At 42.9% G+C, this 22,200-nt stretch overlaps 1 protein-coding gene across 2 annotated transcripts; it reads left to right on the top strand.

The window, feature by feature from the left end:
- Window positions 1-6: 6 nt before the first annotated feature.
- LOC102384538 (lamin-L(III)-like) lies at window positions 7-22,159 on the top strand. Of its 2 annotated transcripts, XM_025211787.1 has the most exons (12): window positions 7-83; window positions 4,525-4,685; window positions 5,723-5,848; window positions 6,815-6,985; window positions 8,120-8,245; window positions 8,338-8,558; window positions 9,383-9,611; window positions 13,153-13,260; window positions 13,629-13,745; window positions 13,837-13,947; window positions 14,106-14,173; window positions 20,053-22,159. In XM_025211787.1, exons 1-11 carry the CDS (start codon window positions 20-22, stop codon window positions 14,142-14,144), a joined length of 1,473 nt encoding a protein of 490 aa, XP_025067572.1. In that variant the 5' UTR covers window positions 7-19; the 3' UTR covers window positions 14,145-14,173; window positions 20,053-22,159. The 2 variants fall into 2 exon arrangements, with proteins under 2 accessions (XP_025067572.1, XP_014378484.1); XM_014522998.2 differs by lacking the exon at window positions 14,106-14,173.
- The last annotated feature ends 41 nt before the right edge of the window (window positions 22,160-22,200 follow it).

Raw genomic sequence — 22,200 nt, 5'->3', positions numbered from 1 at the left:
GGCGCTGGACGACATCGCCATGGAGCGGGCCGCGCTGCAGGTGGAGCTGGGCCGGGTCGGCGAGGAGCACCGGCAGCTGCACACGAGGTCCGTGCCCGCCCCGCTCGGGCCCCCGGGCTCTTGGCCCCTGGCTGCAGGGCTGGCCTCTCAAGTGCAGTGGCTGCACCAGTCCGGTCCCCGAGCCGAGATGGATTTAAATGGTGTTGTGCCCCCCGTCCCGTGCACTGCAGACGGGATCCCCACATGTCTTGTCATTGGTTTCCAGCGGGAGGATCTCGGCTACTACAGCCCTACTCGATGGGAATGGGGGAAACGTGCTGGTGCAGCTGTAGGCTGAGGGCAAGCGAGACTCTGGGGCATCTGAACCCCCCCCAGGCCCACGTATGTAGGACGCCTGCTGATGGATGTGAAGTATCTGAAGCGCCAGGCTGAAAAGTCTTGGGGGAGGATACTTGATGGTTGCCGTGCCATGTGGTATTTGAACGATTGAGGTTGGCTCAGTCACAAGGCTTCAGAACTGATCTGGCTGATTTGACCTGGAACATGAAAAATTTGCCCAAAATTTTTAACCGAAAAGCTGGGTCTTTACTAGGTGCCTTGCCACAGGGCCTCTCATGTGCGCTTGGGTTTGACTCGAAACGAATCGCCTAAGCTTGACAATGTTTTACCCAGTCCCTGTGAGCAGACAGCAAGGAGAGTGCTGGGGCCAGCTTTGAACTGGTTTGGCAGCTCTTCGTGCTTGGGTAACTCCGTGGCTCTGCATATATAGCTTCAGGCTTGCTGCCTGTGTCATCCTGTAGTTTGGTAGCGCTCTGAAGTAACCAGGTTTTGGTAATGGTGTTGTGTTTACACAGTGCACAGCCGCTCTTTTCAGAAGGCTGCACTAACAGAAGCCCTGATATTTAAAGGTGCCTGTGTCTTGGATGACTCTGAGCAAGCTGCACTTCATAGCCTTTAAATAGCTTGGAACCACTGATGAGAGCAAATGCTGAAGCTCCTCCTACAGGCAGTAATCATTTAGCTCTTCACTGTGTTTTGCCTCAGTGATATTGCTTTAGAAGTATAAGGACCTGATATGCCAGCACTTACTTGGTGGGTAGTGGGAAATGAAGCACTAGGTCCAGGATACCTGGGAAGAGTGCAAGTGCTAGGTGAGCTTGCTGGTCAGCTGCGTAAGGTCTGCGGGAGCAGGATCCAAGTAAGCCTGAGGGTGTAGAAAGAGTAAGGCAAGAAGGTACTTGGCATTGGCTGATTTCAGAAGCAATGTAGCTGCAGTGCGTACTGAAAGAAACTGGTCTTTCTAGGAAAGAATTTTAGGAACATTTCAGATGTCTTTGGCTCCTGACAAACCAGAATTTACCTATGTGTTGCTGACTTTGGTAAGAAATGGGCTTTCAAAATACTTAAGTTCTTCACAAGTCCATGCAAGAGCTGCAATGGTTTGTAATGGAGATGGGAACAGTCCTTAAGCATCTCTAAACATGAAGTGGTACCCACTACTCACAGTGGCCAGTAATTATGAAGCAAACTAGACGGCTCAAAGATGAGCATAAACAAGACCTTTGAATACTTGGTTAATGAGCAATCTGGGAGAGTGCAGCAGGAACAGCTAGAGTAGGAACCTTTTTGACCAAATGTCATTGAATTGCACTGTTTTGTCAGGGCTGAAACACTTCCTGAGAAGAGGTTTATAAAACTAGACGCATCTCCATGAAGGCTTGGAGAGACCCCTGGCCCCCAGGCTAAGGTACAAGCTTAAATATTTGGGACCAAATTAAAGTAATCGCATTATCTTTGTTCTCGCTTCTGATCTGAATGGTCCAGGCCACAGATCTAGGCATACAACGTTCCCCTGCTGCAGTTCTAGTAACACAGTTAGAAAGGTGGGAGTAGGAGGACCTCCTCAATAGGGAATGTAAACTAACTTTGAAAGTTTTCCATGAAACATAACTGCCATCTTTCACTTAACTTTGGTAGCAACAGAAGCAAAATGTAGTTGACAGAATTCAAACCTACAGACTTGGAACTAATCATAACACACAAACAACAACCTATTCTCTGCTCAAGCCTACACAGGTCACTTGGATATAAAGAAATCACAAAGTAACTACTGAAAAAGGGAAATACTAGTTGAAATTACAATTACTGCAGCATTTACAGGCAATAATTTACAGTAGAATTGCTGCATAGAAGTACTTGGAAAATATAAAAGGGGACTGTGACCCATTGGAAAATCTGCCTTAAACCCCTCATCCTTCTTTAGAAGTGTAAAGAGCTGCCTTAAACCCTTCTCCCTTTTCCCTCCCCAACAATTTATCCACTCCCGAGGTCCAGCACCCTGCAAGCAATGGAGGGCTTTGTGCTCTGCTCTAAGCAGCACTCAAGCTTGAGATGGCAGGGGGCTGTCGGGAATGCCCTCTGCCAGCATCCCGTCTCAACTTATCAGTATGGCAGACAAGCTGATGGGTGGTTAGAAGCACAACAGTGTGCAGCCACAGGGCAGTGGGGAAAGAAAGGGCTTGTGCTGTCCAGAGACGGGTGTGAGCATGCAAAAGCCTTCAGCTAGCCCCAACCCGGCTCTTATTTCCCCACCCCATCCTGTTCCCCATGCCCTGCCTCTCACCTTTCCCTGCTGCCCCTACCCAACACATCCTGGTGCTTGCATTAAAAAGGTTGACGTGCTTGCTCACCTTCCTAGAGTCCTCTGGGGTATGGCTGGGTTGGCCACGTCTCCCCTTAGACCATGAGCTGGGTGGTCCGGACACCCCAGCTGGCCTGAGGCAGAGGCCATGCAGCCCCCTTTGCCAGACAGAAGGATGCAGCAAACTCTTGGTATCCGGCCGCCCTTCTCCAGACAGAATGACTTTTCGTTGTTGTTGCAGAAGTTTTCATCACATCTGTGGCATCAATGTCTTTTGAATACTGTAGTTCGTTCTCAATCGATAACATTGCCAGTCCCGTATATGCACAATATTAAGACTTTTTGTGTAATTGTAATGTTTGTTTTTATCATTTTCAGGCCCCTTTTCTGTTTGGGCCCCGGGCAGCTGCCTGGTTCACCCATGCCGGTGTCTGGGTCTGCCCCCAGGTGCCGTGTCCCTGCCGGCCATGCACCCTGCTGGTCACGAGGCTCCAGAGGGCCGGGGGAGCACATGCAGCTGCGGCGGGGCCCTCCCTGGCAGGCGTTGGGATCATGGCCCTGACGGCCCAAAAGTTGGGTGCTGTGGCTGCAGGGCATCGCAGGCCGGGAGCGGGGGGGGGGTCTAGATGGTTCCGGGGGACGCTTCCCCTGAGGTGACAGTTGGACTTCCCCAGGGTAACTGTCAGCCAGAAGCAATAAGGCAGGCGTCCCCCAACTCTGTCCCACGGGCTACTTGCTGCCTGCAAAGGGATTGTGTCATGGTGGCTGTCCTTGACGGAGCCAGTTGACTGGCAAGGCTGTAGCCAGCGACTGAATGACTGAAACCTCTGAAGCAGCCCTGTGATCTGTTGTAAAGAACAGGGACCGTTGATGTCCTTTTGCAGTGGGCTTAGCCAGCCAGTGAGGAGTGTGGATCCCCCTTCTTCCCACCGCCACAAAGTCCAATGGATGCTGACACACCAAAAGTGTTGGGAGTTGCTCAGTTACATGAGCTATCCCAGCACAGCCCTGGCCACAAAAATGTGGCTGCAAAAGTCCTGCTTGAGCTAAGCAATGACGCTGGATTCCTCTTACTGTAGGTGTAAGGCATAGTGTGATGCAACTATTGAATGTAACTAGGTATTGCGTGGTCGATGGGTTTGGTTATGTGGCCCCCCTCCCAGCAAAAACTTTGGGACCCCTGACTAGAAGCACCCGTTTGGTAGGACACAGTTCAGTTACAGCGCTAACTGCCCAAGTGACTGGCATCCCCTGGCTGTCTTGGCATCGTGTGTTTATAGCAGGGCCTGAAAACATCTGAAACACTAAATTTGCTAGAGCAGAGGTTTAGAGTGAAGTAAAAGGTTGTAAGGGTCTCCTGATTGGAGTCGGTGGGCCATCACCTGCTGTCTGGTGAGAAGGGATGGGGAAGTACTGCTTGTGTATTTGTTTGTTGTTTTGTTTAACAAGCTTTCTACTCAGTATTGTTGTTATTAGCTCATAAGTGTCCTCTAGTATCTCAAAAGGAAAGGTCTGTGCTTTCTTACTGAAAATTTGTGACTAAAGATGTATGTGTGGGATTGATGCCCCATCCTAATGGGCACAAGAGCTGATGGACATCAACAGAGTAACAGAACGAATTGCTGACTTGGGAAGGGGGAGGACCAAATCATTTACAGATAGCTGTAGGGAGGAGCGGGGGAGACCAACCTAATGTTTGTATGAAGATGTCCTTGTCTAGTCTGGGGGTGGGGTGGACAACTCTCCCCACCATTGCTGCTCTTTAACCTTATTTACATTGAAATGAAATGGTTCTGCCTGTTAAACTAAAAATGTAAATAAGCTGATATGATTTTTTCCTTCCCCTCCAGCTGCTTATTTTTATGAATGTAAAACTTCTACCTGCAGGAGTTCAAAAAGGGAAACTGACTTAAACCTGGCACAAGTTCGTCTAAGAGACCTTGATGCTCATCTGAATGCCAAAGAAGCTGAATTAGCAACAGCTTTGAGTGAAAAGCGAAGTTTGGAGGGTGACCTTCAAGAGTTGAAGGATCAAGTTGTCACTGTAAGATCCATCTTCCACTGATTCTACATATGGGGCTCTAGTTTGGATACAAAGCAAAATTAAAAACAAATGAGTTTGTTTGGACTCAAAAGCATGCAAGTTCTTTGCAGCACGAAGAAGACTGGCATAGGGGAAGCTGAAATGGTGAACTCTTGATTCAACTGCTCTAGCAGAGGGTGATGTCTGTTAAGTACTAATGATTCTCTTTGGTCTCTTATTTAGATGAGCTCAAATTATGCTTTACAAGGATTACTAATCAGTTTTGTATAGGATCCCCTGAAATGGCTGCTACTAGTAGCATGTGGGAGAGGAAGCTTTAACACTTCAAAATGATGGTGGGGTTGTTTATATCTAAAGCTTGTCCAAGCGAGCTTTAGATAAAGCACCCCCACTGCTGTTTTGAACTGTGGGGACGCTCATACATGAGACGTGGAGGCTGGTTGGAGCATGGTAGCTACCACACTCCAGCTGACTCCATTAATTGAGTCTGATCCATTGCCCTGTAATTACAGGGCATTGGAGCAGCCTCCTGGGTCGTGTACAGGCACCCTAAGTGATTAGTACATAATGCTCAGATAACTTAGTATTATGGGGAAGAGGGAATGCACATAGATTTCCACAACCAATAACCCTGGTAGTACTGCATCCCTTGGATGGTTCAGAAAATAGGCTGGCATTAACACTGCTAATTGGAGACTAGAGGTTTTTGTACCCTGGGTTTATGCAGTAGTCTTAATCACTTTAATGATCTGATCACCTTTGGAACAGAAAGCTGCCCTTCATTAAGTTTATTCTGATGAGAAGGGGGTTCTGTATGGAAACGCACTGGGGATTATTGGCATAAAAAATTAACTTTATTGGAATGTCAAACTACATCAGTAAGTCTGTGCCTGTGGGCTTTTTTTCCTGCTGTTGCTTGCAGTGGTTACTGAAGGCGTGGTAGTAGAACTTAACTTCTATAACTCTAGTTGTCTGGATATAACATTGCTACTTCTTTCCTGCATATTGACCTTCCACACATTTGTCTTCTTTCCTAGCTTAAATTGTCTTTGGAAGACACCAAAAACCATCTACATAGTGAAATGTTGAGGAGAGCAGACCTGGAAAGCCAGATGAAAAATTTGCAGGAACAAATGACATTCCAGAAGCGCCTCCATGAAGATGTATGTTTAAATTAACTTTAACAAGGATTTTCTAGGTAACCGTTACCATGGCCCCTGGATGTCCTTACATAAGCAATGTTAAAATGCATTTTATTCTTAAAAGGTAACTAGAAATTGAGTCAACCTTATGACAATCCACCAGACTGCAAAGCTAGATAGACTTCAGGAGTATGTACAGCTTTGTTAACTACTGGTGTTCTGATATTGATATGCTAGAGCATGAGATTATTATTAACTTTAAGCTTCTCAACACCTGGAAAACTCCACACCTGAAATCGTTTACAACTCTGAACGTGCAAATACCCTTTGGACTGCATTTTTGACTAGCAGTTAACTACTGAAGTAGGATACTGGGGTTTGTAACTTTTAAATCGGGCAATAAGGGAATGCAATATGGAGAATACGAACTTTTAACTCTTCCCAAAGCTGTATTGTAGCTCTTGCCTGAGCAAGCACTGTATCCTGTAGGACTAACTGTAAATTACCTACTTAGTCAAAACACAGCAGTGAGACCTAGGGTAAAAATGCAAGTGCTCAAATCCCACTGTCTCAAATAAAAGAGGTGGGGAAACCAATACTTACAGAAAATTCAACAGTTAAGAGTAATCTTGTCTCGCCTTCAAGTCAAAGTTTTAAGAGCCCAATCCATTACAGGGGAATTATGAGCTCATAATAATTCCATTGCTCGGAGAGGCTTAGAATTGGACTGAAAGGTATTAAATATACTTAGGGGGAGCAAAGAGGGAATGATCCAGAATTCCCAGATGAACTTGGGACTTAGTGGTCTTCTGACTTGCACAGAGTCAAAAATAAAGTAGCAAGTACTTGATGGTAAAAATCTGCTTTTAGATAGTGACTGGCTTGCTAAACCCTGACTTGTAACAACTGCACACTTTTTCATTATTAAAAAAAGATATGATGGTGGTTCATTTAATCTTTGCAAGTACTATGCATATCCCCTTCTAGGAGCTCAAGGAAACAAGAAGAAGCCATGAGAGCAGGATAGCAGAAATAGAATCTGGTCGTCAGAGGGAATTTGAGAGTAAACTCTCAGATGCGTTGCAAGGGCTCCGGAGAGAGCATGAAGAACAAATACAAGGATACAAAGAGGAGCTGGAACGGACATTTAGTGCCAAAGTGAGTCTGCAAAAGTTTGCTTGATTTGCAGCAAGCTGTCATGCTTCCTACACCTCCATCTAAGTCAGTGATCCTCAACCAGGGTGCCACAGGATGCTGTGCAATGTTAGCATTGTTAGGTGTGCAAACAATCGTAAGATTAAACCCAGAGACTTCAAATAGGAATCTAAAGTGTTAAAAACATTCTGCTCTCTTGGGATCTTTCTGAATTCTTTTCAACAGATGAATTGCTCTATTTTGCTGTAGTAAAAAGAAATCAAAGCTGGCGTTTTCCAAAGGGTGCCTTGGGTCCAAAAAGGTTGGGAACCACTGATCTAGGTAGTGATGTGTCAGACACCTATGTGAAGTTGACTACTTGTGTACTTAATATGGAAACTCTTCTGTGTATAACAGTAAGTCTATAAGGAGAACCTTTTGTAGCCCAGGTTGACCATTTAAGCATGCTATCCACTGCTTGACACAGTAAAAAAAAAAAAAATATCTAGTTCAGCTGCACAAGAATGAATTGTCCCATATTGAAAGTAGTATGGAGGTAGAGGAATAAAATTGAGAATAGCTAGTTACCAAATCAATTTGATTCATCTGTGTTTTAAAGTAGGACAAATATTGACATTTCTGTAGGAATGGCATAAGCATAGTGCCAAACATGGTGCAGTAACAGTGTAGCTGGTGGGGGAGGGCGGGGAAGGGAGAGATGCAACTGAACAGAAATTAGTCTGCCTCTATCATAATCCTAAAATGTAGAAAAAACAGTGCAGCGGGTAACCCTGTTAAACAATCTTGCACTTAGCAGGCTATTCATTCTAACAAATATGCCCATATGTATAATGAAGGTATAGTGAGACGATAAAACTTTTATAAATCAACTCTGACAGTTGTAGGTGTTATCACCTTCCACGAGGACTAGGTTAGAGAAATAGTTTACTGGTAATGGTCTCCTCGCTCTTTCCTTGTTCCCAAACTGATCTTGCTTATAAGAGGTCATGTCATGGGAGTGACTGAAAGCTCCCATTAACAATGTTCTTCGAGCGTTTCAAGTTCTATGTAGCCAAGCACAGACGCATGCGTGCCATTCTTCTACAAGTGGATTGACTTAAACATGAATCCTTATGACCAACAGTGATTCATTCCTAGATGGAGAATGCCCAACTTGCTGCTGCAAGGAATAGTGACTTTGCCAATGCTGCTCGGGAGGAGCTGATGGAAACGAAGCTGAGAGTTGACAGTCTGACAGCCCAGCTTAACCAATATCAAACCCAGGTGGTGTTTCTTGTCTCAGTAAAATTTAAAAAACAAACAAAAGAATACCTCAAAGTGCTTACCAGTAACTAAACCTCTTAACAAATTCTTAGAACTCTGCCTTGGAGAACAGAATCAGGGAATTGCAGGAGACCATGGATTATGACCGTGAAATGTATCGAAGACGTATGGTTGAAAAAGATAAAGAAATGGCACAGGCACGGCAGCAGGTACAAGCACAGCTGGAAGAATATGAACATCTACTAGATGTGAAGCTGGCTCTAGATCTAGAAATAAATGCCTACAGGAAGATGCTGGAAGGAGAGGAACAGAGGTAATGTATATTATGGGACTATATATGAAGACTTCCTCAGATACAGTAAATTATTTGCCACTCTAAGGAGATATGGGGCACATCTACACGAGATGCTTACGGTGCACTAGCCTAATAAAACTGCAGTAGTGTGCTGGTCAAAAACTGCACTAATATGCTGCTATACAGTGTTATTGGGCTACTACCCAGTAAGCATCACAAAAACTGTGCACTGGCATTACTGCACAGCTAGTTAGTACTTCATTAAGCAAGTACTAAACTAAATGTGCAGTAAATACTGTGCATTAATGAACAGATAGGTGCGTCCATAGAATGGTAAATTATCCATTAGGGAATCTGTTACCTGGAAGTGCTGGGCTCCAAAATCAGCATTGGCTGCAATTCCATGTGTGAATTTCTAAGTTCATTTGGCAGCATATAAAGACTTACATTATATTCAAATTTCAGTTACTGTGTTTTGTCAAGTTTGATATTCTTCTAGAGAAGAGCCCTGCTATTTAAGGGAAAGTATATGTGGGAGGTGGGGGAAAACTCCTTGACTAATCTTTAACCACTTACATCCTTGGAGATGTTATAAGAACGCCAAGGAAGAATTTCTTTAAGGAAGCCAAACTAATTTAAAGGTGGGGAAAGTAGTCCATAAACTTTCTTTGAATTCTGATTACGGTATTCACAGCAAGTCACAACCTTAACTAACCTGCCTGGATCACTCTTCTTGGTGAGATTAAATACAACAGTTAGCTTCACACGCATTAGATGAAGCTGGTGGCAAGGAATTGACATCATCATTTGTCTACTTCAATGTAGTTTCTTGCATTTTCTAGGCTTAAGTTGTCCCCGAGTCCATCTTCCCACAGTGTTGCAACCCAGGCAATAAGCAGTCAAGGGCGTCGCTTTCTGCGTGGAAAGAAGAGAAAAATAAAAGAATCAAGAAGGGGAGAGCCTAGTGCTTACTTTAAGACTATTCAGCATGCATCATCTTCAGGAAGCGTGTCCATTGAAGATATTGATGCAGAAGGGAAGTTTGTCAGACTTAAAAACAACTCAAATGAGGTATTGATTTCCCTCACTCCAATGGCTTTTCATCTGTAGAAATGAAATTAAACTTCCTTCCTGTTTACATAAACAGGATATTGGGAAACCAGTCTTATTCCTCATGAATTAAACTGTTTTTTTTGGGAGAGGGGCGGGGGGTGGAAACTGCTTGCTTGTTTAAACAGTGTTCTTTTAAAAATGCCATACATCTTAAGAGCTTTTCAGTTAATTTTATGTATCATAAGGGTTGTATCCTTGTGTCCAAGTTGTTTTTTCTCCTTTAAATTGAATCAGAAACTTGGGTAAATTCGGAATTCAAGGGATCCTTATATTCAAAGGATTATGGCAAATGGTGCTGCCTTCTCCATGAGGGCTAGTCTGTTCAGCACTTAGCTCCCTTGATTCTCCAAAGCCAGTTCAAGCTTCAAGTATTTTTACACTGAGAAATAGATAATGGTTCTCTGATTGGAGAGAGACCTCCAACAGGGAAGTTTGTGAGAAAATTACTACTTTATTGAACTGTCAAAGACTGGCAACATCCCTGGATGCAGAAAAATCAGTCCAGCTTTATCAGAAATGTCAGTTATTCTCGAAGCTAGATGAGGTGCTTTAGTATATTGGATAATATGAAAGTACTAAAGTTTAGAGACTCTTATAGCTGCTAACATTCTAATAGGATTGGCAGGGCATGTACTGTAGGTCTCCCAAGCTGGCTTCACTTGAATAACATGTTAACTGATATAGTCAACAGTTGGCAAATGCGGAATAATCTCTTGGGTTCTTTTAATGCTAATTTTTTGTGTGTGTTCTGTAGCTAAAGGGAGAGTATAGATCATTTCCAATATTAATTATCTCTACATATATGTAACTCTCTAATGTGGGAAATCTACTACTGTGCCAAGCCAAGCAGGTGGTCCAAGGTTGGTGTTCTCAACCCTGGCAAAACTAGTGGCTATCTGAAGTTGGATATCTGACAAAGCTTGGACAATATTACAGATTACTTGCTCAACTAGTCTTCTGTTGGCAGGATTAAGGTAGCAAAAAATACTAGAACTAGGAGGTCTGGTTGTAATAATACAAAGTATCCACAGACCCTGCTCTGTTCAGGGGGTGGAGGGATTAAAAGCTGTGAGTGCCCAGAAGGTGCGTTGACCAGGCAGCCGGGATGATGTCACCAAAACAAGACCTCAAAACTTATTGGAAATATCATGTTGCAGGGTGGGGCTTACTACTCTACTAAAGACATGAGGTAGGATTTGTTCCTTGAGATTAGCATAAAGCTTTACAATTCAAATGATTCTGCACTTAACGGGATTTGGTTGCAATATGTGAATATTGATAGTCTAGATTTACAAGAGTGTGTATTCTTGGGAGGTAGGTGATTGTTTATCTTGGCCTAAACCATTTAGCTTAAAGAGAACAGCTAAGTGTTTGGCACTCTCCTCTTTGCTTGAGGTGGTTGAAGCCTTGTCTTCTGAACTAAACCTTAGTCATTCTTGAAGTAAGGCTTCAAAAGTGTTGAAATTTGTAAACCCCCCCGACGTTCTAATGTTACTAATTCCAGGGCGTTCTGATAAGAAACATTTTGATCCAACTGGGACTGAAAGTTTGGTTACACTAATCCTGGTGTAAAGTGATCTAGTAGAAATGCCATCTAATACTTTAAATAGTAATAATAGGGCCACTGATCCTTGGAACTCTGTATAGAGAAGATCTGTCCAAATGGCTACTAGTTTCCAAATGTCAGATGAAATGCCCTGAAAGTAATTTTTAATTTCATAGAAAATATTCAATAAGACATTGATCTTAAAATGCCATTCACAACTGCATTACACTTGATTCAAACTTTATTGTTGCTACCCTAAACACCCTGTGAAGGAAGGAATGAAAAACTAGTCTTTGGATGTGACTGCAAGGAATTTGTGGGGAAACCACTGTTGTCACAATGTTTGGTTCTAGCCGGGAGAATGCTGATAAACTAAAAGTAACTAAATGTCTAGTGAAGAACGAGAATGCTTCAGTCTTAACAAAACTTTGACTAGGTACCTAATGCAGTTTCCCTTCTTACAAGAGGGATAGCATGATGAAAACAACTGAGTAAGAAAATATTTAGATGTATTCTAGTTGGAACATGATGAAATTCACTCTACGGTACCTTAGGGACCAGCTGAAGCAGTCTTAAACAAACAAGTAACTTTCTACTGAGAAATCATGGAGCAGAAGGAATGTTCCAGAGAACTGGAGAAAGGTGAACATAACAATTTGAGTTCAGTTGCTTAACTTGGAAAGACACTACAACAGTTTGCAAGCACTTCATGTCAGTGTTGGGAATGTCTCATTATCCATGACTTGTTCTTGAATGGTCTGATTTTTCCTTTAGAATACCTGGTCTAGTGAATGCTATGGGGAAGCAATAAATGTTATTTAAACCAGGACTCAAAGGATTTTGTCATACAGGGCAATTTCTCTCTCGTGAGGAAATTCAGGTACTCTGGAGGCTCCTATCTAGATTGCATCATTGACTGAGAATAAAATGCACGATAGCTCTCAGTGGGTAAAACTGAGACTGTGAAAGTATTTCATAAAGTCTCTCAAAGGTGTCCTGGACCAGCTTCTCTCCTATGATGTTATTAATGCCATAGAGAGAGGCCTATGAGGGAATACAGAGGGCCTATAGACTTCCCAGATAACACAAAGGCTTGTGGTGGACAGGATCAGAATGGTTCTCGACTAAATGATCTCACACTAGCCTGCAGTGTACTACACTTAAGAATAAAGTGGCTAGGAAGCAATACTGCTGAAAATCTGTTTTAATGTCTGAAATCATAAACTATAAAACCAAGTCAATGGCCTGTTGCAGAAAAAGAAAGCATTCTGGGGCATGTTACCTGGCATCTTATGTAAGACATGAGAAGTAGCTCTTTGCTCTTCTGGGTGCTGGTGAGTTCTTGGGTGGAGTACTGTCAGGGTTTGGGTATTGAATGTTTAAAAATAAATAAGTAAAAGCAGATAAATCAGTGAGCCTGCAGGAGAGAATGACAAAAGCTTAATGACTGTTTTTTGGGTTATTTGTTTTTATTTAAAAGCATGACCCATGAGGGAAGGCTGTAGGAACTGGTTTTCTAGCTTTAGCAAAGACCAGTTGCAGGGGAGGACATGACCGCCTTTAACATCTTGAGTTTTATAAAGGGAATGGCTGGCAATCAATTTCTTGCACACCCAATGGTCTTTGTTGCAAGCTGTCCCATTTTCTATGCCTGTTAGGTTAGATATTGGGTGGGAGGGGAGGCACATGACAAAGCGTAGTGAGGTGTTGAAATACCCTACGTAGTGGAATCTCCTTCATTGGAGATCTGTAAAGACAGGTAAGGCAAGCATCTGTCAGGAAAGATGGGCTCAAATGTAGATGAACTTCTGGAGGTCCTTCTGGGTTTCTTCTATACAATCTTACCTAACTGTTGGCCCATTTTACAATGCGAGTGTGAATTGTTTTGGATGTTGGTCTAGCTAAAGATTCCAGCCTTTTGGAATACTAATTATCCTCCTTTCTTACCAATAGGATCAGTCACTACATGGATGGGTACTAAGACGACAACTTGGAAGCTTGTCCGACATAATGTACAAGTTTCCTGCTCGGTTTACCCTTCTGTCAGGCCAGGTAGTCACGGTAGGTAACTTGTAAATTATCGCAAGGTTGTTTTTCCCAAGCAAATAACCAACTTAAAGTAGAGAGAGGAAAGCAGGATTTATGCTAGTGCTGGTAAAATCTGCTGACAGACTAGTAAGCCAGAGAATTTAGTCTCATCTCGAGAGGAAACTAGCTTGCTGACGGTTAGCAGTGGGGACAGAAGCATCCTTGCAGCTGAGGACTGATCTTTGTTACCAGCAAGCGACTTGAGTCCCTTGTGGGATACTGGGTTCACAAGACTTGTACTGGAATTGGATATTTCTACTTCAGACTGAAATTGTCCCTAGGCATTTTGAATAAAGATTACTTTCAAAGAAGCTCACCAGTTAAATCTCTTCTCTCTAAAGATCTGGGGTGCAGATGCTGGTATCAATCCAAGCCCAACTGATCTGGTTTGGAAATCGCAGAAATCATGGGGAACTGGGGATAGCATTAGAGTTGTACTTATCAACTCTGATGGAGAGGTAAGTGAAGTTAAAAAGCTGTATTGTTTTATCTCTTTGAAGAATGTACTTACAGCATATCTTCCCTGGGGGATCTTCCTACTTTTTGCAGGAGACCGCAGATCGGAAGGTTGTGCAGGTACCCAGGGGGGAGGACAGTGGCGAACAGGAAGATGAGTTTGAGGAAGAAATAGCAAGTAGCGACATAGCACTTCAACGTCAGGTAAATAAAGAAATTCAGATGCAGAAATTACTATTAACATTTATTTGTTGGTCTTTTTTGTTGTTACTGTACTTAAACATGTTCCCAAAGTACTGTCCTTATCTTGCAACTCTTAATATTTTTCTTACAACTCTTGCCATTTTTCTTCCTGATGTCAGACCAAAAGAAGAAAAAAGAAATGTTGTTTGGTTTCATGATAGTGGGTCCTGTGAGCAGCACAAAGCAGGTGAGACTAGTGCAAGCATCCTGCTTGTTTTCATGTGGAAACCATTTGCTTTTTCAGTAGTCCAGAAACCTTTTGTGTTGTGTAGCTTCTGCATGGCTTTGCACGTAAGCTGAAGTTGATGCTTCACTTCAATTCTAAAGCATAATATTATAGCTAATTAGAAATGAACCACTAACCTTCTTATTAACCCTCATGAATATGCCAGTCTCTTCCATATTGATGGATGTAAACAAAGTGGTGTGCTAACTGGGGTCTAAAAAAATAACAAGAGTAGTTGATGCACAACATTTCCATAAGCTGCATGTTTCTCTCCATATGCCTGGAGTAACACCAGATCAGACACGTCCGTGGAATTTTGATTTCTTATTTTAATAATGTTGAATCTGGACTTGGCATTTTTCACTGAAAGCCACTAAAAGATTCTGACTTCCTTAAACTTTCATAAATATCTTAAGCTCTTAAATCGCTTCTGAAACTGGAGATTGAATCTTGGGCATTTGTTGGTGGTGTGGTGTTTTTGTTTGTTTGTTTGTAGTCGCACTTTAGCCCATGTATCTAATAATCTATCTACACTTGATCTTAGCCCACAACAGGCTCTCCACCTCTGTTTGTGACTCTTCCCTTGTACTTCTCCTTTGGATCAGAGAGGTGCAGGTCATACTGTTTAAATTGTCTATTTAGCCTAAGCATATTCCGGCTTCAACTTTTCTAGTACCCTTTTGGCTACTGTCTGCATCTTAACTTGAGAAGAGGGGGGGGGGAAAAACAATCGGCATTTCTCTGAATATGGTTTGAATGGTGGGTTGTAAAGTAACTGCTAGTACTTCCTAAGATCCATTATGGTATTATGATTAGTCATCTAAAATAATAGCTCAGTAAATGCAAACTAAACTTTACTGTTGAGATGTCCCTAATCAGAGCTGAGAATTTGGCTTGTAACCATGCAAACAGACTCCAGTAGAAGCAAACATCTAGTTTAGCTGGGCCAGTCAGCTATGTTGTGAGCAAATGCTACTACAGTAAAATCCCTGTTTCTTGGCATTCTGTTAGCCAGCATACTCTATTAACTGGCACTGTACTGCCGCATGCAACTCCCCTATACCGCTACCATCCACTACCCTGTGCCACTGAAGGGACCACCCCCTCCCTCCCCCGGCACCAGTATTTTTAGATAACTGGCATTTTTACATTACTGGCACCCAGCATTCCCCACTCATACCGGATAACAGAGATTTTACTGCACTAAAAAGTAGCTTTTTTGGAAGGGATAGCTTGCTGTCTAAGTAGGTTAAAATGACCAGAAAAATGAGGTCCAACCTCAGACTTCCCCCATCACTTTTACTAATAAATATAAAGTCAACATTTTGGAGTTCACATTCTTTGCAGTCTTTTTCCTGAGGATCATTCGCTTCTGCAGTAGTGGACTTGAGTAGAGGGGGCTGGCTTTAGTTGGTGACCTTCCCAGAAAATAAGCATTGGCTGTGCTGAACTTCTTGTGCTCCCAAATTGTACAAGGAGAATACAGGATTGGTATATAGAATAGCCTGCTTCTCAGGTGCCTGCCTATCTAAAGGAATAAAAAGTAGATGTTTTTGTAACACCTGCTTTTTGCAGAGTACCATTCAGATGTCCTGGTCTAAGTTCATGACCTGAAGTAAAACTAACTTTAGACTGGAGCTACTTAGTCCAAAATTGCTGATTATTATTATTTTTTTTTATTTATTTATTTTTTTAAATGAATCTCTGCCCATTACACTAGGCCCAGCAAATTGTCCATGAAATGCTTTCACATGCTGGGACCTGTATCCTTCAGCCAGTATTGCTGTAGCAACTGAGAAACTCGCATCCATCCTTAAACCTGGGATTCTTAACTCTCACAAAGCTGAAAATCTTAAAAATTTTTCTATACCTAACCACAGAAATACTTAAAGCTTCTAAGGATGGGGAAAACTTTATTTTTTCTACTGTATTAATCTCAAATCATGAAGTGCTCTTGAATTATGTCCCTGTACATGCTAATTCTACACCCTTAAATTTGTAGTGTTGTATAGTCAGCACTTCAGCCAAGTTGGCTCTGCCTAGATTGTTTTAAACCAGGTTGAGATTTCAAAATAGCTAGGATAAATAATTTTTATTTAGGATTTGTTTTAAAACTATAACAATCATTTCTGTTTAGCATTCAAGACCAAAATTTACTATTGCAGTATCAGTAGTGTCTTTAATGTGTAGGAAAAATTAAAATTGGTCTTGGCTACCTTCCTGTTGACACAATGGGATCTGGCCAGTTAGGGTCCCATAGTGTTAAAAACCCATTGAAATTTCTCTTTTCTAATGACCAGGGATCTGGGTTTTCCATTTGCCATGGAAAAACATGCTAAAACCCAGATTTTCTCATTTTAAGAAGAAATATCTAGATTTTCTCCTGTTGTGTTTTTTTTTTGTTTGTTTTTTTTTTTGTTTTGTTTTTTTTTACCAAAAAAAAAAAAAAGAGAGAGAGAGAGAGAGATGATGGGTTTCCCCTTGCAGGCTAGCAGAGTTCCAGCCTGCACATGGCTGGGGGAGCGGGAGAAGAGTGATCAGCAGGGGGTGCCATGTACATGTGTGCACTCACATGCACATGGCTGCCAGGCAGCCTGGAGACCAGCTCCCACAGGTAGGTGTGGCTGCAGTGCGGGAGGGGAACTGAGGCCCCCATAGTGAGGGAACTTGGCTGGGCAGCTACTGCCCTGCTAGGGCAGTACATGGGGCTTGGGGCCTGGGGCTGGAATGTGCTGCCACAGGGCCTGGGCAGGGAGTGGGACAGAGCTGTAGGTGCCTTGTCCAGGGGCACAGGACAGCAGCTCCCTGCTGTTGCGCACACTCCTGGAGGGAGAGGGCATGTGCTCCCCAGATTTCTGCATGGGCCGATGGGTGGATGCGGGCATCCCACTGCAGGCTCAGGCTCCCTGCCCTGCCCCTGGGGCCTTCACTGCCCAGTGGGCAGGACCCAGCGCAGTGAGGTGGGGAAGCTTCTTGCTGCTGCTACAAGCCCATGCCACCAGGGTGAGGCACCCCCTGCAGCAAGTGTGGTGGTGCGGAGTTGTGCCCCTCTCTGCCATTGCTGCCAGGTGGGCAGGGGAGTCTTGCCAGGGCAGTGTGGAGCTCTCTCGGCAGCAACAATTACCTTCTCTACCCAGCCCCACTCTACCCTGTCATGCTGGGTCTTGCTGCTGGGCTACAGAGTCCCCAGGGGAGGGCAGCAAGGTAGGGAGCCTGAGCCTACAGCAGGCAGCCCACGCCTGCGGGAGTGGGCGGGGAACCGGGCTCTGTACTCCACTCCACCACAGTGGCCACCGCCTCCTGCAGGTGGTAGCTGGGGCTCGGGTGTTTCTGCAGGGAGCAGGGGTCCCTGGCCCTGTAGCCCTGGCAACAGAGGGCCCCCTCTGGCAGAGCTGGGAGGAATAGGGGGACTGTGGGTGGAGAGTGAGGGGTACCAGCATGGGCAGGGGGGCTGTGGGTGGGGAGTGAGGGGCAAGGGCATGGGTAGGGCACCAGCATACCGGAGTTGCTCAGTGCCACAAAGCAGTGGTGGGGGATAGCTGCAGCTGGACCCGTATTTTGTTGAGCAAAGGGGGCAGGGGGAACTCTTATTTTTGTATGATTTAGAAACAAACAAACAAACCCCCAAAATCAAACGCCAACATTTATGGGTATTTAGAATTTATTTTACCTGTGCCTCAATCACTAGAATAGACTTCCAAATCGCTTTAAAATTGTAAATATATCAATAAAATTGTGTTCAACTGATACCTATGTAATGTCACTTCATTTTAATCACAGAAAAACCATGGGTTTTGCATTTTTTAAACGGAGAATTTGCACGTTGTGGTTTGGTTGGTTTTTTTTCTCTTTTGTTTTGTTTTTTAAACAGAGAGGACCAAGATCCCTGCCAATGACAACAGTATTTTAAGTGTATTTTTTAATATCCTTTAAACATTTCATCTGAAAGAATTCCAGAGTGCTCTTAGGTGTGTCTTGCTATCATATAGCATATAGCCAGTGAGCATGAGTTTGCTTCATAATATTAATAAGTTGAAAGTAGCATGATGGCCACTGCTTCCTAGACTCGGTATCAAATGGAGTTGTGTAAGATTATTCTGATCCTCCAAGGCTGTTTTGTCAAGAGGTGCGGGGCTTCTTTAGGTTATCCTTATGCATTTAAGAATACCACAGTTTAGTGGCTAAACTATCAGTTTTGTCACGTTAAGCGCAACAACATTCTCAGGTTTCTCAACACTTCAGTTCATTCAGGGTTACCTATTCTATCATTTGACAAAATATTTCTTTGTGCCTCTCTCTTCCCATGTTTCTCCTATCATAACTCCTCTTTCTCCTTTTTTAGGACTCTAGTACATTAGAACAACTTGCTTATTAAGCTGTTTTAGTAGCTTTACTATATTGTGAAACCATGCTCGTGTTTAATAACATAACACCTTTCCGAGCCTCTGAGAGCTTCATGTGGTTTCTCCTTTCCAACTGAGATTCTCCCCCCCCCAGCCCCCCCCCCGCCAACTCTGTCATGTACCAACATGCCAGAGGTGCATAAGGACATGTTTGAACTGACAACAGCTTAAGCCAGGGGATGTCAGCCGGGGGTACATGTAACCCTGGGGGTACTTGGACCCTAGGGGGTACGTGCGGGTGGGCAGGGACAGAGTGCTGCCACCAGCAAGGAGTAGGGGTGGGAAAGCTCGAATATGGTGGCCACTGCTGCCACACATCTCCCCTCCCAGTTAGGCTAAAAACGCCTGGCTTAAGCCATAAAGATGATGATAAAGAAAACTGTAAACTTATGCACTGCAATAGTGTCAACAAACCCCATGAGCTAGGCTTGATGACAAAGCACTGTCTTAGTTTTCCCCTCTCCATCCCCTCTGTTTCTACCTCTGCCATGGTGGGGTGGAGGGGGATACACTAGATAATGGTTCTCAACATTTTTTATACCAGGACCCATTTGGAAACATTGATGGCCAGTCCTGACCCAGCCCCACAGTGTGCACGGTGGGAGGGTGGGGAACAGGACACGGGACTAGGAGGCCCCAAGCAGCCCCTTGCAGGCTGGAACTCTGACAGCCTGCAAAGGAAAAGCCACAGTCAGTTTCTCATGGTTTGTCTCCTTTTAAAAGAGAATCCATTTTTAAAGTTTGCTTGCAACCATTTAATGTATTCTTCTGACCTATTTTTGGGTTGAGAACTGTAGGTTGAAAAATGCTGCATTAGAAGCTCCAGTGGGAGCTGGGGTTGCAGCATGCAATGAAAGCTCCTAGTGCTAGGGGCCTGGCAGGGGCAGTCTGTGGGATTTTGGAGGACTTGGGCCTCCTGTACTCGTGCACATATGCTGAGAAGATCAAGTGTTTAGAAATAGCAGATTGTTTCAAGAGATACTATTTTGGAGCATTTTGGCCACCTTTGAAACATTTCAAAGAACATATACACTTGTCCATCTGGGCTTTGAAATGCTTTGAAACATTTTAATTATGTATCTGTCCACGTCCTAAATTTATCCTAAAGCGTGATTTGACATGCAAGTCAAGTTTGATCATTTAAAACTACTTGGTTTTATTTTGAGCAGTTGATGGTTTGGTAGCCATCCACTACACTCCAGCTTAATGCTATTATTAAAGGATTTAAATTTCTGTATTTATAATTCAGAACTTCTGTAGAACAGAACTAAATAGATTTTAGTAGGTAAAAGCAACTAAACCCTTGAGAGTGTGAGAGAGAGAGCGAGAGCATGGTGTGTGCACATGCACACCCACACCCAGCTTCTGTCTGATTTGAAATTAAGTTCAAGTATATGAAACCAGTAATTCATTATGCTATTTAATATCTCTTTATAGTGTCTTCAGCAAAATGAAGATCCTAGCTGTTCTGTCATGTAACTAAACCAAGGTGGTGACCATCTAAAATGCTCCTGAACTTCAGCAACTTCTGGAATCTACGATCCTCAGACTTTTCCCCTGTCCTCCCCTTTACCTATTTGAGAGAGGCCCTCCAGAATGTGAAACTTTGTCAGTTGATATTATTTTACTCTATTTTGGATGTAACAGTATAAACTAGAGCAGACTTCCTTTATGAAGAAAAAGGGTTTTTAAAAATGAGAAGTTCTGTGAACTATCCACCCACAACTTGTTACAAAGGACAGGTGTATACAATTCATGTAATTTTTGCCAGCTGTCTTTACCTTAACAACCCTTTATATTTGTGATCATTGACCATTCTTTATCTTGCTTCTTTAAAAGTTCTTTCTCAAAGCAGCCTTTGAAGAAATAATATTGTTTCAAGTATGACTAAAGTGAGTCAAATTCTGCCCTGACTTGCACTTTGGACAACTTCACTGAAGTCAGGGTAAGGCAAAATGTTATTGTTGGGAGTTCTTAGTCATTGAAATAGAACTTCCTTGGAGTCGCTCATCACGTACAGGCAACAAATCTAAGCCAATTGTTAGAATTATCTACTAGTGTATGTGAAGTTTTAAAATCGGGAAGCTATTTATAAACTGTTCTTTTTAACTTGTAGTTAAAGTATAATATACTGTTACTATATCCTACTGCCTGGCAATCTATAAACTTATTTATTGAGTTTTACTAAACTTGTACACCATTACATAGCTTCTGTCAACACTGTGTTTGGAAATGTGGGTTGGATACCTGGGTTTACATAAATGAGCAAAGGAACCCTCTGCCAACCTAAAAGCTACTCAGCAATACTATATACACAGCAATATTATGTTCTAACACTGCCAAGTAATCAGGTTTTTAAGGGGAATGGAACTAAAGGCACTGGACAGTTCTGTACAGCCAGAGTCAGAGGGCTCCCTTTAAAGTGCTCCTCTACTAACTGTACAAAGTATAAAGAAGAATGTGGTAGTAGTGTTGGGTTTACATTGCCATGGTGTATACTTGACTGGGTTGAAGGGCACTTCCCTTTTGGCAAAAGGTTAGGAAACTGTGACATTTAACAGATTAATATATAGTAGCATGACAACGTACAGTTAACTTCAGGGGCATGGCAGGAGAGGCCCTGGGTAACTGCTACAGTGGAGCTCTAGCTTTTTCTGTTACTGAGAGGCTTACTTGGCTATGTTGTGGTGTGGAAAAACAAGGACTCCTGCAGGGCTGCTTAACCAACGCTGAAGTCTGCTTTCCTGATCTCTCCCTCTTTTAAAAAAAAAAAAAAGTGGATGATGCAGCCCACTGGAACAGCTTTCAGACTTCTTTGTTGCCTTGCCAAAATCTTTGCTATATAGTATGTTTGAATTCAAGATCTGTTCCATGTTAGGATATGGCTTTTAATGTAAAGCTCTTCTTTGACTGCTTTAGCGTTCCCTTTGATAAGCTAGTTTAAAAAAAACCCTACGTGGATTTTAAATCTTTTGACACCTTGGCTTTGCATATTTTAGCAAATCCAAATCCTTTGCTTCATTGCACCTTGTCACTTTAAAATGGGTTCTGTTTATAATCTTACTATGTTTATTATTTTGGTCTGTTAAATTTTTTACTATTAAAGATATTTTCCATGTATACTATCACTCTTGGGCTTTAATGTTCAGCAAACCACTTTGGAACATCTGTATTATCTGTACATCCTAACTTGGCTAGGAGGATTGAAGGGATGCAGCTGAAGAGCTAGGGAAAGTCTCCCTCCCTGTAAAGAGCAGATGGAAGAAGTCTTCAACAACAGAGTAAGCTGCTATACAATCTGTTGCACATGGCTCACGTTCCCTAAACTTTCTGAATAAAGCTGAATTGCAATCAACTTAATCTACATAGAGAAGTTTTTCTACAACTCCAACAGTGTCACATTGGATAAGTGTGATCCAGCACAATGTTTAGATGAAATGTATTTGTATATTTATATATAATCATAAGCAATCCAAAACTACAACTTAACGTTGTGTACTTTATCATAGGGCTTTTGTTAGCCTTTAAACAGCATACATAAACCGTCAAAACAATCCTGATCCACAATTTCTCTCTGCATTATGC

Source organism: Alligator sinensis, unplaced genomic scaffold (genome assembly GCF_000455745.1).
Source record: "Alligator sinensis unplaced genomic scaffold, ASM45574v1 scaffold259_1, whole genome shotgun sequence".
Taxonomy (NCBI): domain Eukaryota; kingdom Metazoa; phylum Chordata; order Crocodylia; family Alligatoridae; genus Alligator; species Alligator sinensis.
The sequence above is the reverse complement of the archived record's forward strand: the minus strand, read 5'-3'. Positions and strand labels throughout refer to the sequence as shown.

Excerpts from the sequence above, each read along its gene's own strand:
- LOC102384538 (XM_014522998.2), top strand. The coding sequence starts at position 20 with ATGGAGCGGGCCGCGCTGCAGGTGGAGCTGGGCCGGGTCGGCGAGGAG. Across the intron at positions 5,849-6,814 it reads AGAAGCGCCTCCATGAAGAT|GAGCTCAAGGAAACAAGAAG; the intron begins GTATGTTTAAAT and ends ATCCCCTTCTAG. Across the intron at positions 8,559-9,382 it reads CTGGAAGGAGAGGAACAGAG|GCTTAAGTTGTCCCCGAGTC; the intron begins GTAATGTATATT and ends TGCATTTTCTAG.